General features: G+C 56.2%; 1 protein-coding gene across 1 annotated transcript in view; it reads left to right on the top strand.

Moving 5' to 3' along the window:
* ARHGEF17 (Rho guanine nucleotide exchange factor 17) overlaps positions 1–17,789 on the top strand; it is a 57,401-nt gene that overhangs the window by 25,002 nt on the left and 14,610 nt on the right. The window contains exons 2-3 of the mRNA XM_023645767.2: positions 10,919–10,996; positions 16,238–16,420. Of these exons, the coding sequence (XP_023501535.1) occupies positions 10,919–10,996; positions 16,238–16,420 (261 nt within the window). The remainder of the gene's footprint in view (positions 1–10,918; positions 10,997–16,237; positions 16,421–17,789) is intronic.

Here is a 17,789-nt window from a genome sequence, read left to right as displayed (position 1 = left end):
GGGGGTAGAGCAGACACAGAGACCTTCCTCCTATTTCCATCTCTCTATTTCTAGTCATCCGGGGGAGAGAATACAGCCTGCCACCGCCTAATTCAGGGTGCTCTGGGCTTGGCTGGACTCCTCATTTGTGTGCCATGTAACCCTGGTGAAGTCACTCAGGCCTCTCTGAGATGCTGATTACTTGGGGTCCACTCCGATTTGCCACCTCAGACTTCATACCCTCAGGCAAGTTGCTTCACTTCTTGGAGCCTTTGTTTCCTCATCTGTCAAATGGCGATGATAGTGAGACATAACTGAGAGAACTGGTGTGAGGATTAGATGAGATAAGACAAGAGAAACAGCACCTCACTAAACGTGAGCTGGCAGTGAAACCTGGGGAGTGCACCCCATTCCCGGAGGCTGGGGGTGCCCAGAGTACAGTGGGTCAGGGTGTCTCTCCTGAGCCGAGAGGTGGCCAGCACCGTTCATCGGCTGGAAGTTGGGCCTGAGCCTGGCATAGGGAGTGAGAGCTGCCACCTCGATCCTCCTTTTGACCATCAGGGAGTTTCTGGAAGGGATGGTGAGATTTTCTATTGCTGCTGAGGTTGGGGTCCCAGTCGGACCCCTCTGGGCCAAAAGATGAAATCTGTGCAGAAATCGTCCCTTGCCTCACTTCCCCGTCAGGACATTAAGGACCCTGGATAAGGATCTTAGCCCAGCTCTGCCGCTCACTGGCTCCGTGACCATGGGTTCTTCACCTCTCTGGGCCTCGGTTTCCTCGGCTAGGAAGTTCTCACTCAGAGTCTTTCATGCAGCTGCAGTCAGACGGTGGCTGGGCTGGAATGGCCTTGAAGGCATCCTCACTCACGGATCTGGCGGTTTGTGCTGGCATTTGGGCGGGCCCTCATCTGGGCTGTCAGCTGGAACACCCTACACATGCCTCCACACGTGGCCTGGGCTTCCTCACAACGCGGCGGCCGGGTTTCAAGAACGAGTGACCCAGGAGAGCAAGGTGGAAGCACATGGCATTTGTAAGGCCTAGCTTTGGATGTCACCTAGAATCCCCTCTGCTGTACTCTCAGGCAAGTTTCCATCCAGTTTTAAGGCGAGGGGACATAAACCTCATCACTCCATGGGAAGAATGTCAGTACCTCACTGAAAGAAGAGCATGTGGCATGGAAAATATTGTCTTTGAAAACTGCAGCCTGCCACACCTGCCTGGTGTGAGGATGAGGATAAAATGAGACAGTGATGCCAAGTAGTTAGCTCATGCCTGATACATAGTGAGTGCTCAGTAAACCACAGCTATAGCGATTTTTGATTATTATTGAAGGGGCCCCTTCGCTTTCCACCTATTCCACAAAACCACATGGAGCATCACCCACAGATGGGCTGTGCCATCACACGGCCACAGAACACCACTGACAGGGGCATGCACAGACGCAGGGATGAGCCCACACAGATGGGATGCACATCGTGTCACTCATAGTCCCACCTCCAGGTGCACACAGGCAGTGGCCCTGTGGCAGGAAGGTCCTGAGGCCCCTTAGGCTCTTGATCTGCCCTCCCCATTCCCAAAGCACATTGCCCAGAATTCCCCCCGGAGCAGCCAGTCCTGAGGGAGCCCTGTGGCTTGGACGCTGCTCTTGCAGCTGCTTGTGAGGCCTGGGAACTCTGTAGAGCCTTGAGAGGCTCCTCCTTCCAGAAGGGAGGGTCTGCAGGGAACAGGCCATGACGTGGGAAGGCAGGGGGAGGAGACGAATGATGGGAAGAAGAGGGAAGGGGTCTCAGACGGGAACAGAAGGAGACTGAGGCCCCAGGAGGGGAAATGTCTTGCTCAAGGTCCCATCACCGATAGGTGGCAGAGCCAGGACTTGAACCCGAGCTGTCTGGCTCCAGAGTCTGCCCTCTTAATCTCCATATCAAGAAGTCCCTCTTTTGGAACTTTCATCTCATTGATGAACCTGAGGACCGGAGGAGGGCAGCAGCCATCAGTGAAATGGACAGCCCATTAGGTTGGGAACAGCCAGTGCTAACTCCATGCCCAGGGACGTCGGTGGGGTTAGGCACGTCAGTCCGTCTGGGCCATTAGCCAGGGCTCAGTTCCCAGGAAAGAGGATTCTCCGTGATCCCAGCGTTGCCTGTGGGTGGCATTTTGTTTTCCACCAAAACTGTCTTGGGTCAGGAGAACCTGTTCATGTCACTGTCTCGGTGCAGATGAGGCTGGAGAAAGGCAACTCAGGCAACCAGTGTGCGGGGGGCTGTGGGGGGTGGCAGAGGGCCCTCCTCCCAGCGGAGGTGGTGGCGTTAAGAACATGGGCCCTGGACACAGCCACTGGGCTCCACCCCTTACTGGTTAGGTGACCTCTCTCAGCCTCAGTTACCTCGTTTGCAAAAGGGGAGAGTAACAGTAACAGAGCCCTTGATGCAGCGTGGCTGTGGGGATTAAAGGAGCCAGGGCTTGGAAAGCAATGCTGGGCTGCCAGGCACCTGAAAAGTGTTCAAACCGCGTTAGTGATGGTGAGGATGCTGAGATTATGGAGTTCCCCGGGTTCCAGTTAGGGCAGCTCTCGGGCCCAGACCCTCTCCTGGCAAATATTTATATACAGCTGTACAGATGTGAAAGGCTGGGGACCCTTCCCACCCCGCAGGAGCCTGAGGAGACCCGCTGCCCCAGACCCTGCCTTTCTCCTTCACAGCCTGCATTGCGCTATCATTTCTTTTCAGTTCCTCCACAGACTGTCGTGCCCAGCAGGACACGGTTCTCTTTTCTTGCCTTTAAACCCAGCATAGTGCTTAGGACCTGGTAGGTCCTCAGTAAATATGATTTGAACTAATCAACAGCTGAATAAAAACTCCATAAACTGCTCATCCACTGAGCCATGTATCTGTGCATCCGTTCACATATTCATTTGTTGATTCACTGCTCTGTTCATCTGTCCATTTATTATTTATTCCTCTATCATCATTCCATCCTTTCAGCCTTCCATTTATTCAGCCGTTACTCATTATCCATCCATATGTCCTTTCTCATCACTGGTCCCCCAGTTGGCCCAGCACCAGCTGCAGAGCCAGGTGGCCCCCAGTGGGCAGTGCCCAGATGCAGGAGGTCTTGGTGGGGCTCAGAGTGGGAGTGTGTCCAGAGCATTCGGCTTCCCTCAGTGAAGGGGACGTGATCAGCAGACTGGCTAGAGGTGGGGCGGGTTAGTTCTTCTCCAGGGCTGGCCGAAGAGTGATCCCACCAGCTGGGGGGCCCAGGCTGCCTCTCCTGGGGTGGGGTGGGGACCTTGAGGAACGGATCCCCTTTGCCCCTCCCTATCCCTCACCTTCCCCTGACTAAGGTGGGGGAGCTGCTTGGCGGGGGGAGGGTGGTGGGTGTGTGGCGGGTGTGGGGTATGGAGAGGAGTGCTGGGCCGGCCTTTGCCAACCACTTCGTACACTTAACAAAAACTATTCTGAGCCAGACCCACTGCAAACAACTGCAGACACCCCAAAGGAAAAGAGAAAGCAGCACCTAACACGGGAGCTCAGAGGAGCAGCCACAGAACCGGACCTGCACAGGGGAGCCCCCAGCACACAGGGTGCCCCAGCCCCCACCCCAGCTGACCTCACCCTGAGGCGCTCCGACCCCTGTGATATAAGGGTGTTCCTGGACACCCTGATCCAGCAGCTGTGTTCTCCTCTTCCTTCTCTCAGCTTCCTTTCATTTCCCCACCCCCACCAGCCCGTGTGTCACCATGGCAACAGGCTTGATCTAATTAGCTGTCCTTAATGAAGGAGCAGCAGCAAGCAGTTCCTTTGGCACCAAGTCATGCCCCCTTCTTCAGGGCGGGGCCCTCTGGCGAACTCACCCTTCTGGGCATCCACATGCCTCTGGATCTCTTGACCTCAGGACTTTGTTCAAATTCTGCCTCCTCCAGGAAGCCCTCCCTGAATACCCCCTATCCCTCAGGCAGAGGTGACTCTGTCTGCTGAGCCCTGTGAGTGTTGTCTGGGAGCTCCGGGATGCCAGCCAGGGTGGATTCATCTCTGCAGAGCCCGGTCCTGCTGGAGCTAGTGAGGGAATGGATGTACCTCACTAACAAGCCCAAGCTATGCACCGCCTCCCAACTACTCAGAGGAAATGAGGCCCCAGGTCATGTAGCTGGAGAGAGGGTCAGATGGGGGAGGAGGTGTCCTGAGAGAAAGCCAAATGTGGGTTCAGTAGCTACAGTGATCCAGCACTGGGCCAGGGGTGGGGCCCGCAGACCACCGGCCCTCTTGCTAGTGTGGGATTATCTTCGGGACCTGGTTATTTGGACTGGACCGCGGGGTGTGTCCAGCCTCCTTGCTCAAACCATCATTCAGTCAACTGGTATGGCTATTTCAAACCCTCCCCCCACACGTCCAGCCCTGAGAGCAGGAGCAGGCCCCACCCCAGGAAAGCCCACAGTCCATCCCATTGGGAGGGTAAGAGGTAGATGGACTCACTGGATTTCTTTTTCCAAACTGGATGCAGGAGAGGGCTTGGGCCCTCCTGGAGGACCCTCACTTCCGCTTCCCAGGGGCAGAGGGGCTGGACAAGGACCTGTTGCCTGGGACTGGATGTGGTGGCCAGGCAGGGTCTAGGCCTGGAAGGCTCCGTGCTGCCAGCGTGCAGATTGCTGGGCCCCACCCCAGTGTTTCAGCTCATTGTGGGGCAGGGGGGGTGCTGAGAATGTGCATTTCTAACACATTCCCAGGAGGCACTGATGCTCTTGGTCCAGGGACCACACTCTGTGAGCCACTGCTGCAGAGGAACCAGAAGGGGCGTTCACGTGGAGCACGCCCTCACACCTCCATTCATGCTTTCATTCAGCAAACTGACTCAACAGTACTCTGGGCCAGGCCCTCGGGGGACCCAGGGGAGACAGACGGGTTCACCGATTATTCTCTCATGCAGCACAAACTTAGTGAGTACCTATTGGGCATCAGGCCCTGCCCCCTAGGGCAGCCACCGGCAGCATCTCTGCCTCCTGTCTGTGTTGAGCTCACTGCCTGGGGACCTGCTGCCAGGTGGGGGTCACACCAGTTTTCTCTTGCTGCTCTCCTGGAATTCTCTGTGTCTGTTTTCATTATTGGCTGCTTGGGGATTGTCTGTTGGGGAGTTAAAATTTTAATGTTGGATATTTCGGACTCTCTGAGGAGGCCAGTGCTGCCAGGGCTCATGCCCTGCCCTCTCAGGAGAGGATGAGGAATAATTAAGGCTCTTGGGTGGGGGTGGAGGGTGGGGGTGTGGACTCACCTGGTTAAGGGCTGAACAGGGGAAGGGAGGCAGTGGGGCAGAGCAGGGCAGGAGCTGCAAGGCCAGCGGGAGGGGTTGGTCCTCTGCCATGGGGCTGCCAGGGAGAGTTCGGGAGCAGGGAACTGCCCGGGTCAGTTCGCCTCTCAGTGGTGACTGCTTGGCATGTGGGGAGAAGGGAGGAGGACGAGTTACTGGGGGTTTGTTTATTAGCTAGCATCTATGTGCAGAGTGCTGTGGCTTACAAAAGGGACACGGACTCTGCCCTCAGGGAACCCACAGTCTCCTGGGAGGAGATGGGCATCGATCTAGCCATTGTTCAAATGTTTAATTACAAACTGTGATACCTGGTTAAGAGAAACCGAGAATCTTTGAGAGCACAGAGCAGGTGCATCTGACCTAATCTGAGGATCAGGGAGGGCTTCCTGGAGGAGGTGATGTTTGCACTAAGACTAGTCTTAAAGGAAAAGAAAGCACTCCTAGGAGAGAGAAAAGGCATGGGCCAACGCCAAGGCAGGAGAGAGCCTGGTCTGCTTCTAGGAGTTAAAACAGAAGTGGTTGGGGCGTATCAAGCAAGGAGGAGAGAGGGGTGGATGGCCGGGACAGGCTTGGGTGATGGGAATCGCTAGTCTCCACTTACAGGAAACCCAGGGGAAAGCAGGCTTTGGGGAGGGAGTCAGTTGGGGGTTTGGTGAGTGTGGAAGCCAGTAGCATTAACAGCCAGGGCCCAGGCACAGCAGAGGGGCCCCCACTCAGCTGCAGGGTGCAGCAGAGGCCCCTGGTGGAGGGTGGGAGCTGGTTCCTCCTGATCAAGAGGGTCTGGGATAGGTTCTGGCATCACCTGGGATTTGAGGACCAGGTCCTGAAGATGCCGCGTGGAAACGTCCTGCAGCGCCGGCTGGTGGGGTGTGTGTGTAAATGCCGGAGCCCCTCCCCATGGGCGTGGTGGGGTGGGGTGGAGACGGATAGGACTGGAACCCTCTAGGACAGTCTCAAGTACAGGACACAGGTCAACTGGGTGGGGTGGGAATAGAGATGACTCAGGGTGGGCCCTTTCCCTGGTAGCCCCCTCCATCAGGCCCAAGTGATCTGCCACCCATACCGGAGGACAGTGTCAGTTTCCAGGGGTGTGTGTGCGTGTGCGACCATCCCTAAATCTGTGTGCCTGTTTGTGCCCTGTTGTAGTTGTGTGAACACGGGAACACGTGTCGCTGTGTGCAGCACTGGGGCGGGTTCATGTGTGTCGGGGTTCAGATCTGTATGCGACCATGTTGGTGTGCGCGCACCTGGCTCTGACCCACGCGTGTATATGAGCAAGGCCGGGGGCAGGTTTCCATGTATACGGGCCTTTTCTAAGTATGTGCATGCCCCTGTGTGTGCCTCCGTGGATACAGGTGTGGAAAAAAGTGCGTGTCGCCGAGTGCACTCGCCTTTGTCCCCGGTGTGTGCCAACTTGTGTCCTCAGAGGGGGCTGGGTTCGGGAACGGACGCCGCTGCGGGAGGAGAGGCGGGGCGCGGTCTGGCCACCGTGCGGGCGAGGGGGATGTGGGGCCGCGCGGGTTGGCGGGGTGCGCGTGGAGGGGGCTGGCGCGAGGGCGGGGACTCCCCTGTCCTCCCCCCGCCCCCGCCCGCCCGGTCCGCTGTGCGCACTCGCTGAGCGGAGGCGGCAACAGCGCCACCGCCGGCCGGGCTGTCGCCGTCAGATCGACGCTGACTGACACCGCGACCGCCGCCGCAGCCAGGCTGAGCCCCTGGAGGGAGCGACTGTGGGAGGGAGGGGGCCTGCCAACCCCCGCCGCCCCGGCGCCTCCGCCCCGGCGGCGGGCCGGCCGCATGCTGCAGATGGTGAAGACCCTGGCCCAGTTCACCATCGCGCTGGAAGACATGCGCGATCTGGGACCGGCCGCCGCCTCCGGGGAGCCCACCCGGGGCAGTGGCGCTGACGCTGAGGAGCCCGGGGAGGCCCAGGTACGGGGAGGGGGAGGGGCTACCAGGAACCTGGGCCTAGAACTCAGCACCCGCCCCCCACCCCGGACTGGGGGAGACGTGGACAGATGCTGGGATGCAGGACCGGGACCCCGGGTCAGGCACACCAGCAGCCTGGCCGCGGGGCTGGGGGCTCAGTGACCAGTGATGGGGGATTGAAGGTGTGTGAGGAGCCCAGGCAGGAGTGGTGTGGCTGGCAGGGCGCAGAGGTTTGGTGCCACCAGGATGCAAGCTTGGGATGGCAGGAGGGCTGGCAAGCTCAGCCGGGGTGGGAGGCCTCCACGCTGATACCCTGCCTTGGCAAGGCCTAGTGGCACTTAGCACATGATATGGGTCACTGTGGAGGCAAAGGCTGTCACCGGGGGGTCTCATGGGTCCACAGGCTCAGGAAGGGCAGGTTTTCCAGGCTGTCCTTGGGCCTGAGGCGGTGCCCAGGTATGTATGTGCTGGGGGGGTAGGAGCTAGCCACTTTTACCTCCCCCCTTGCCATTCTCTCCCTGCCACTGGAGCTGCTGGGCCTTGGGGGTGTCATGCTGTGGTGGCAACAGTGGCGTCCCCATTCCTGGCTCAGTGTGTGTTCCCCTGCAAGGGAGGGGGAGGGTCTCAGGGGCTGTTTCCAGGCCTTTGTGCGCCTCTCTGGGCCTGGGCTCTGATTGTTCCGCTCTCCTGGGCTCCGGCGCCTCCCTCCACCTCCTCAAGTCTCTGGGCTGAAGGCCCTGGTTCTCAGCTGGGGAACTGGGCTGCATTTTTTGTCTCTTTGCAAGAGTCTGGCTTTTATGGCTGCTCTCTGTGTACGGCGTCTCTGTCTCCATGCCGTGTATATAGGGGTCTCAGGCTTGGAGTCATGATGTCCCACTCATACTGGTAGGAGAGGCCCCTCTGCCTAGCTGCTGTGTCCCTTTGGCCCCCTCCCGCTTCAGTGCCCCATGCAGTGAAGGTCTGGGATGGGGCTGTTGAGGGGTGAGGGGCTCTGGGGGGTGCCTGGGTCTGTAGGGCTGTCCTGCCTGTAACAGGTGGGCCTGCTGATCTGGATGACAGCTGCATTGCCCGCCTCCTGCTTCCCCTGGGCCCCCCACCCCCACATACTCTCACACCCGTGGCTGGAAACGTGCAGAAGGGCGCTCCATGCAGTGACAAGGAGCTGGCCTTGTTTTCCCTGCCTCTACCTGACAGCTGAGTGACAGCCCACTCTGCTTTTAAGCAGGGGAGAGGCTGGGAAAGGCGGGTTTTGCAAGTCAGCCTCCCTGCGTGAGTTACCCCAGCCCTCCGCCCCATCAGGCCCAGCACCAGCCCTGCCCCCCTCAGGAGGCCTCCCTGCCGGTGATCCTCACTGCTGGGCCTGGCCAGGCTGGGCCGGGGGCGTGTGGCTGTGCTGCCTAGGGCTGGGCCCAGCCTGGTCCTACTCTTGGGGAGCTCCCTGTGCCACAGGGAGACCAACGTAGATAACAGCCTCGCTGAGGTTCGGGAAGAATGGACATTAAAGACCCAGCTGCTCTGCTCCCCATCTCCTTGCTTTCACAGTACCAGGAGGGAGGAATTGTTCGTTCCATTTCGTAGAGGAGAATGTGGAAACTCAGGGCGGTTAGGTGATCCCCAAAATCACACAGCTGGTGAGGGCTGAGCCGGGGACCCTGAGGCCCACAGCTCGCCGGTCAGTCTGGAAGAGAACTCCAGATGCTTGGGCCCTAAGACCTCAGCAGGAGGTGGCTGAAGAGACTCTGGTCCTCACTCTGCCGGTCACTGGCTGTGTGATCTTGGGCAAGTCAAGCCACCTCTCTGATTTGACTTCCTCACCTGTAAAGTGGAGATGACAATGCTTATGTCCCAGAGCTGTGAGTGTGAGGCTGAAATGAGGCCATGTCTGTGAAGTGCTGGGACATCCCTGGGGGACAAGGGGAGGACTGGGCATCTGGGCCTTTCCTTGGGAGGCCCTTCTGCCCTTGATGCTCTGCCAACCTCTCTGTCTTGGGTGGGCCCAGCCTTCGCTACCTCCTACTGGCAGCTCCCCTGGTTTTTTAAAGGCCTCAGAAGCACTGAGGAGAGATGGTCTGGCTGTAGCTGGGGGCTCTGAGGCAGGGCCAGTGCCTTTCATCTGTCAGAGCTCAGGGCTGGCGGGGGTGGGGCAAGCCAGCCTCTTCCCCTCCCCCAGGGGGTGTCATTCATACCCCTCAACTCTGAGTTCCTGGCATAAGAGCCCACTTTTCTGAGTGTGCCTTGTTGTAAGACAGGTTTGGGGACAGCCCTGAGCCCTGAGTCCCTGGGTCAAAGGGACGGGGACCTGAGGTGAGCATACCACGAGCAGAGGGGTGAGCAGTGGGCGGGACAGACTCAGGGCTCAGTCCACTTGGCAGACGTAGACCCTGGGCGCAGCAGTGACCAGGGCAGCTCCACTGGCTGAGTCTCTATCCTGAGGAGCTCCTAGGGGTGGGAACCAGAGGGACGCTACAGACATGGACACCCACCCTGGCATTGCCATCTGCACAGAGTGTCCACTTGGACCAGGACCAGGATGGCTGGAGTCCGAGAGACAGTCCAGATAGATGCTCTGGCCAAGTTGAGGCCTGGGAGGGAGATTGGAGAGGGGAGAATAAGCCCCAGAGATCTGGGGCCCGGAGGAGTTAGGGCCCTTGCTCAGGACCACTCCAGGGGCTTGGAGGAGACCTGGAGTGGAGTCCCTGCCCAGGAAGGGAAGCTATTGGAGCTGGTGCCATCTGGGAAGGCTTCCTGGAGGAGGAGTGGGCTAGAGGCATAGGAACTGGTGGCTAAGGGCAGTAGGTAAGCTGAGTCCCAGGGAATTGAACACAGAGGGTGCACATCCAGGCTGGCTTCCAGCAAAGCCTTCCCACAGAACAGAGGCTGCCCGGTCAGGGATGTGCATCCTGTCCCTGGGGTGTGGGGTGCAGAGTCTGGGCGACCCCTTAGAGACTCTATAATGCAGATCATCAGAGCCTCAGGATCGAGGGGTCAGTGCCTGGGTCCCCTTTTCCCCATTCTTAAAATGAGAAGAATAATAGTATCTGCCTCACAGGGTGCTCAGAGGATGCAATAGTATATAATGCTCACAACAGCACCTGGCGCACAGTAGGGCTCAGTTACCCTTTCTCAATGAGAGAACTGGGATCCAGCCTTGTCTGAGAATATCTGAACCCTGCCCCTGTCCAACTGTGTGACCTTGGGCACTGAATTCACCTCTCTGGGTGAAGCAGGAAGTGATAGCTTCTACTCTCAGGGCTAGTGTGAAGCCCAACAAGGTGGAGTCTGACCCCAGAACGCTGAGCCTGAAGTTAGGATTTTCAGATTAGGCAGCTGGAGTCAGGGATGGCCTGGAGCATCGTCCTTTGCAAATGTGAGAGGTTATTGATTCTTCCGAGTCCTTTTCAGGAGCCTACCAGGAGCCAAGAAGTAAACAGGGGCTCTCCAGATCTGCCAACAGCCATGGGGGTGGTGGTGGAGGAGCGAGGGGCACACTCAAGGGCGGGCGTTTGAGATGCAGGGGGAGCACGTGAGCTGATACCTGGCAGCGTGGATGTCCAGGGTGCTTTGGGGGAACAGCCAGCAGCCCCGGGTCGTGGGAGGGCAGGCCTTGAAGGCCAGGGAGAGGGTGCGGATGGACTCTCTGGGCCCCTGTGACTGCAGGCGGCGGGGTCTGAGGGGAACAAGGCACTGCTCACCTCTGCCTTCTCTCCCCCCAAGGACATGCGGAAGCACGTGACCATGACCTTACTGGACACGGAGCAGTCATACGTGGAGTCGCTGCGCACCCTGATGCAGGTGAGGCTCCCAGATGGCCCGGGCCCCTGAGAGTAGCCATTCTGAGTTTAGAGGCTGTCAGACATGTGGAAACAAATGCATTTCATGGACAGGGGACCAAGGCCAGAGAGGGGAGAGGAGTGATTCTGGGACACACCGCCCCTCCATGGAGAACCCCCCAGGTGACTGCCCCAGAGGAGGAAGGACCCTCCAGGGCAGGAGAGAATGAGGAGGGACCTTAACGAGGCCAGACCAGGCCACCCCTGCGCAACTGCCCCTCCCTCCACTGTCCTTCCACCTCCCCCTGGCAGCCCTGGGTCTGACCTTAGATCCGTGACGCCCCTCTGGGATACCCCCTCCGTTTCATTCATTGACTGGGAAAATGTTTGTGGGATGGAATTAAACGTTGAGCCCCTGCTGCATCCAGGCCTTGAACCAGGGGCAGGAAACACGGGGATGAATAAGAGAGACGACCCCCTGCCACAGGAGCCCTCAGTCCTGTCGGGGACATAGTTGAGCATGTGAGCACTCTTGAAGCATCGAGGGGGCGCCTGTGAGGCGTGGAGTCAGGCAATTTTCCCTGGAGGAGGTGTGGCTTCCTCCTGACCTGTCTTCTCAGCCTCCAGAATAGCATGTGCAAAGTGCTGTAAGGAGAGGCCTGGCACATTCGGAGGTCCATGTGACCAGCATGGAGTGCAAGGGGTTGGTCCTATAGTGACGCTGAGGAAGCCAGCAGGGGCCACAGTGGAGGGGCCTTGATACCAGGGGGAGGGTTTGGACTCTCTCGAGGGCCCTGGAGAGTCGGCGAAAGGCTTTGAGCAGGGACGGTGTGTCGCCTGCCTCACACTTTACAACATCTGTTTGACTGCTAGGAAGGTGGGTAGCAGAAGAGGAGACGAAGGCCACTGAGGTCGGGTGAGAGGAGAAGGCAGGACCAGGGCGGAGGCTGCAGGGAAGGAGGGTTGGGGACAGACATTTAGGAGGTGGACTGGTCAGGCCAGGCATGATGACTGGTTGGCTGTCAGGGGCAAAGTGGGGAAGCCTAGGATGATCCTGGGCTCCTGGCCTGGGTGCCCAAGGCATTAGAGGAGCCCCACCTGGGAAAGGTGGGGTGAGACGGTGAGTTCCGGTTCAGATGTGTGGGTCTGGGAAAGCCCAGGATCTGGGATGCACATGGGCTCTAGGGCCCAGGATGGAGAGCATGGACCTGAGCTGAAGTGGGGCCTGGCAGTCGCGGTTAAGGACGGGTTTGCTCAAGCCACCTGGGCAGAGTGAGAGCGAAGGGGAGAAGGCAGAGCCCTGGAAACATTCAGAGCATTCGTTCATTCACTCCACAAATCTGCAACGAGCACCTTCTGCGTGCCAGGCCTGTTCTCCGTGGGGTTCAGCAGCGAGCGTGAGTGATGAGGCCGTGTCTCCTGGAACTCACAGTCTGTGGCACAGACTGACGGTAGCTCGTCACACAGACCTTACGTGAGGCCAAAGGTGATGCAAAAGGGCACAGAGAACACATACTTAAAACAGAATATTGTTCATTCTTAAAAAGGAAGGAGATTCTGACACATGCTACAACATGGATGAACTTTGAGGATGCTATGCGAAGAGAAATAAGCCAGTCACAAAGGACAAATGCTGTATGATTCCACTTTTGTGAGGAACCTGGAGCAGTGAAATTCATAGAGACGGGAAGTAGAGTGGGGCTGCCAGGGGCTGGGGGAGGGCGAAACGGGGAGTTTGTGTTTAATGGGGACAAAGTTTCATTCGGGGAAGTTGAAAAAGTTCTGGAGAGGGATGGAAGTACAACGTGAACATACTTAATGTGATTATACTGAGCTTTACACTTAAAAATGATTAAATTGGCAAATTTTATGGTATATATATATTTTAGCACAAAAAATACACTGCTTTTATATATTTAAAGAAAGTGTGCAGAGAGATGAGGACACAGAATGGGGGCCTGCTCTGGTGGGGGGTCGGGGAGGGCATCTCTGAAGTTGGGGTGTTTCGCTGAGACCTGAAGGGTAGGTAGGAGCTGAGGAGCGAGCAGGCTCCGAAGGACTCGTTCCAGGCAGAGGGCACGGCGGGGACGAAGGCTGGGAGGCGGGAGGGAACCGAGGGCAGTTAGGGTGGAGAGGCGGCCAGTGTGGCTGCTGGGCACGGAGCTGCCTTTATTGTGAGCACAAGGAAGGCATAGGAGGGACACAGCTGAAATTCTATCTTCAGGAGATGCCCCTGGCTGCCAGGCAGGAGGCATAGACTTGCAGGGGTGTGGGGGGGTCCTTTGTTGTCCCCTGGGTGGGAGTCGAAGGCATTGGGATCGGAAAGTCTAGGGTTTGAGCCACTTGCCTCCCTGCTGGGTGATGCTAGCCTAACCACCTCACTTCTCGGAGCTGCGGTGTTTTTTTCCGCAGTGTAGCTCATCACACCTATCTCCAGAGTTAAGATGAAAAGGTGGTAAGGCTGCCCATGCGTGGGTCCCAGGCGGAGGCTGGCGCAGGGCTACACACATGGAGGCTTTGCGGGACCTGCAGTGGGACAGCTAAGGGAGGATGGTGCTGAGGAAGCCAAACTGAGACTATTGGGTGGAGAGGGGTGGAGGCGGGCAGGAGGGTGTCAGCTGAGCCCAAGGACTGTCAGCCCTGGTGTGTCGAGAGAAGCGAGGTTCAGCCCAGGGGTCAGGAGCACGGCTCTGGAGCCAGGCCGCCGGTGTTCAAAGTTGGCTCTACCTCTCGATCAGCTGTGTGACCTGGAGCAAGTTACATAACCAGTCTCTGCTTCACTGTCCTCCTCTGGAGGGTGGGAAGGGTAATAGTACCTGTTTTGAGTGCAGCTTCCAAGAGAGGTGCGTGTAGGATTCAGCGTACCGCCTGGCGGCTCTGCATGCGTGCTTGTATGTGCGTCTGTAAAATCACATTTAATCTTTGCCTTAACCTTGTGAGGTAGATCTTGTAATCTCGCTCTTTAGGTGAGGAAATGAAGGCTCAGAGAGGTTAAGAAACCTGCCCAGGGCCATCCGTCTGTTAAGTGGTGTCCTAACCCATTCAGGCTGCTATAACAAAAATGCCGTAGACTGGGTGCCTTAAACAAACAGAAATTTATTTCTCATAGTCGGAGGCTGCAAAGCCCAAGATCAAGGCCCTGGCAGATGTGCTGTCTGGTGAGGCCCCACCTCCTGGTTCGTAGGCAGCTGTCTTCTCTCTGTTTCCTCACATGGCAGAAGAGCGGAGGAAGGTCTCTGGGACCTCTTCAGTAAAGGCACAAATCCCGCTCCCGAAGGCTCCACCCTCATGACCTATTCACCTCCCAAACGCCCCACCTCCAGATAACACCACAGTGGGGACTAGGTTTCAGCATGTGAATTTTGGGAGCACACCAACATTCCGTCTGTAGCAAGTGCTAATACTAAGAGCTGGCATTTATTGAGTGCTTAATATGTGCGCTTTACACAAATTAATTTGTGTACACCTCACTATAACCCCCATTTTACAGATGAATAAACTGAGACGGAGAAGTGAAGCAACTTGTTCAAGTCACCGAGCTAGGAAGTGCCGTAGCCTGGGTTGAGTCCCTGTCTCTCTGACTCTAGGGTGCTCCCTCTCATCCCCTAGTCTACACTGCCTCAAGCACAGGTGGTGTTCCAACTGAGATTGGACTCCACCGCCCTGGTGTTCCTTGCAGTGACCGCTGCCACCCACATTGGTACTGTTTCTGCAGGCCAGGAGTTTAAAACGAAGGAAGAAGTTAAATATCAAGGTTAACAGCCAGAAGGAGGTGGGATTTGAACCCAGGTCCTCAGTGTCACCCTCACCCTCCCTTTGAGTCCTTCTTCAGCCCCCAGATTCCCTCACTTACTGCCTCCTAACATCCTGTATAATAATTTCGTTATCCACAGTTCCTCTTTTCTGCCACCCTCCACTGAAACATCACCTCCATGCACAGGACTTTTGTCGGCCCGTAGCAGCCCGTGCAAAAAGGCAGACACGCAGTAGTTGCTCAGTGAGTGTGTGGCAAGTGGACGCGGGTTCTGTGTCGGGTTCTCAGCTGCTATTTGCTCCTCCCTCCCGCTGTGTGCCTGCTCCTGGGTGGGGCGCAGGGCCCACGTGAGCCCATCAGCTCCGGCTGCTTGCTGGGCAGCAGAGCCTGGCCCCGATGAGGCGCTGGCGGACCAGCCTGGCCGTGAGAGGAGGCGGCCTGCCTGTCTCCTCACCGTCACCCTCTGGCCTTTCCAGAATTACCATCCAGGCGAGAGGATTCTGTTGAGCTTTACTTTGTCAAGCTTGTTTTACAAAACAAGTCAAATTTTGAAATGTTTAATATAAATGTTACCCCATTGCTTATACTTTTTCAATCAGCCTTCTTTCTTTGGCCTGTGGTTACAGTTCGGGCCCATAGATGGTGCCATCTCCACGAGGGCGCCAGCTGCTGAGCTGGGCTGTTCCTGCTCAGGAAACACCACTGAATGCAGATTTGAGGTGAAAATTAGGAATTTTAGTCACAGACTGACCAGCAGATCTGAAAACTGTTAAAACAATGTTCAGATAGTGTCACTAAAAGCCTCCACTAACATCCCATAAGGCTTCCCAATGCCCCTCTCTGTTTTATTTTCCCCACAGCCATTATCACCTTTTGACTCACCATGGGAATCCCACGTGTAATTGATTCTAAGGCAGGTTCTTCACTTTTAACGTCTCTGAAATCAAGGTTGATCCTATAACTGAATGCATATCATCGTTTAATTGGCAGCACATGTTTTTCTTAAAGAGAAGTGTAAATAATGATACATCTTAGATTTGGTAAAATTTGGTTTATTTTTTCTTCCTTTATTTTATTTGTGTGTTTCGTTTGACTAGGTTGTAAGCTCTGTCAGGTCAGGGATTTTGGTTTTTCTTGTTCACAGCTGTCTCCTGGTTCTTGAACAATGCCTGGCACATAGTGAGTGTTCGAGAAAATATTTGCGGAATTGGGGGGTGGGGTCTTCCAGGGAGCCCAGTCTTTTTGCTGTTCTCACTCGAAGCTCTGTTCATGCATCCAACAAACCTTTGCTGAGCCCCCTCCCTCCCATCTTGTGCAGGCCCTGGGCTGTGCAGTGAGGGGCGTGGGGATAGGTCTTCTCATCTCCCTCCTAGAGCTCCAAGTCTGAGGAGGGAGATCCAGGAGGCAGGGCCACTGCGCTGCAGGCCCGGGTGACTTCGTGTGTACCTATGCCAGTGGGTTGGGGTGCTGTCTCTCTGAGGGCCTGCACTGACCCCATGGGTCCCCCAGGGCTACATGCAGCCACTGAAGCAGCCGGAGAACTCCTTGCTCTGTGACCCGTCGCTGGTGGACGAGATTTTCGACCAGATCCCGGAGCTCCTGGAGCACCACGAGCAGTTCCTGGAGCAGGTGCGGCACTGCGTGCAGACCTGGCATGCCCAGCAGAAGGTGGGAGACCTGCTCGTCCAGTCGGTGAGTGGCCATGCTGCCCACTGCTGCAGCCCCTGCAAGCTCCGGCCCCTCCTGGAAGGGGCTGGATGCTGCCATGGACTTCCCCACCCCACCCCACCTGGACACTGACTCTGATCCCCGATCTGACCCCAGAACTTGACCAGACACGCACTGACCCCAGCCACTGAGTTGACCTGAACCTAGACACTGCCCAAGCCCAGAGTTTGGCTGGACTCTGGCGTGGACCCCAACCCTAACCAGACACTGACTCTGATCCTGGACCCAGCCCCAGGTGCTGGCACTGACCTGACCCTAGTCCTGAGCTGACCCTGATGCTGACCTAGACCGCAAATGGATGCTGGTACTGACCTCAACCCCTGCCTTAACTTGAATCTCAGCAGTTGCCCTGATCCTGACCCTAGACTTGGGCTTGTTGTTGACGCTGGCCTCATCTTGACCAGCTCTTTTCTCCACCAGGCATTTTAGTCATAGCTAACTATTTGTTACTTATTATGTGCTAGGCATTATTCTAAAAATAGTAGTACCCCCTTATCCACGGGGGATATGTTCCAAGACCCCCAGCGGGTGCCTGAAATCACAGAGAGTACTGAACCCTATGCAGGCATACCTCGGAGCTTTTGCGGGTTGGGTTCCAGACCACTGCAATAAAGCAAATATGTACATACCTTAATTAAAAAATACTTTATTGTTAAAAAATGCTAACCATCCTCTGAGCCTTCAGCGAGTTGTAGTCTTTTTGCTGGTGGAGAGTCTCATGTCGATGTTGATGGCTGCTGACTGATCAGGGCGGTGGTTGCTGGGGTTGGAGGGCCTGTGGCAATTTCTTAAATTAAGACAATAGTGAAGTTTGCCGCATTGGTTGACTCTTCCTTTTACGATCGATTTCTCTGCATATGATGCTGTTTGATAGCATTTTACCTGTCGTGGAAATTCTTTCAAAATTGGAGTCAGTCGTCTCAAACCCTGCGGTTACTTCCTCCACTGAAGTCGCGAACCCCTCATAGTCATCCAGGAGAGCTGGAATCAGCTTCTTCCAAACTCCTGCTAATGCTGTATTTTGACCTCTTCCTGTGAATCACGAATATTCTTCATGGCATCTAGACTAGTGAATCCTTTCCAGAAGGTTTTCAGTTTACTTTGCCCATATCCACCAGAGGAATCGCTATCTATGGCAGCTATAGCCTTACAAAATGTATTTCTTAAATAATACGTCTTGAAAGTTGAGTTTACTCCTTGATCCATGGGCTGAAGAATGGATATTGTGTTAGTAGGCATGAAAACAACATTAATCTAAGGTATATCTCCATCAGAGCTCTTGGGTGACCAGGTGCTTTGTCAATGAGCAGTAATATATATATATATATATATA

Source organism: Equus caballus, chromosome 7 (assembly GCF_041296265.1).
Source record: "Equus caballus isolate H_3958 breed thoroughbred chromosome 7, TB-T2T, whole genome shotgun sequence".
Lineage (NCBI taxonomy): Eukaryota > Metazoa > Chordata > Mammalia > Perissodactyla > Equidae > Equus > Equus caballus.
The sequence above is the reverse complement of the archived record's forward strand: the minus strand, read 5'-3'. Positions and strand labels throughout refer to the sequence as shown.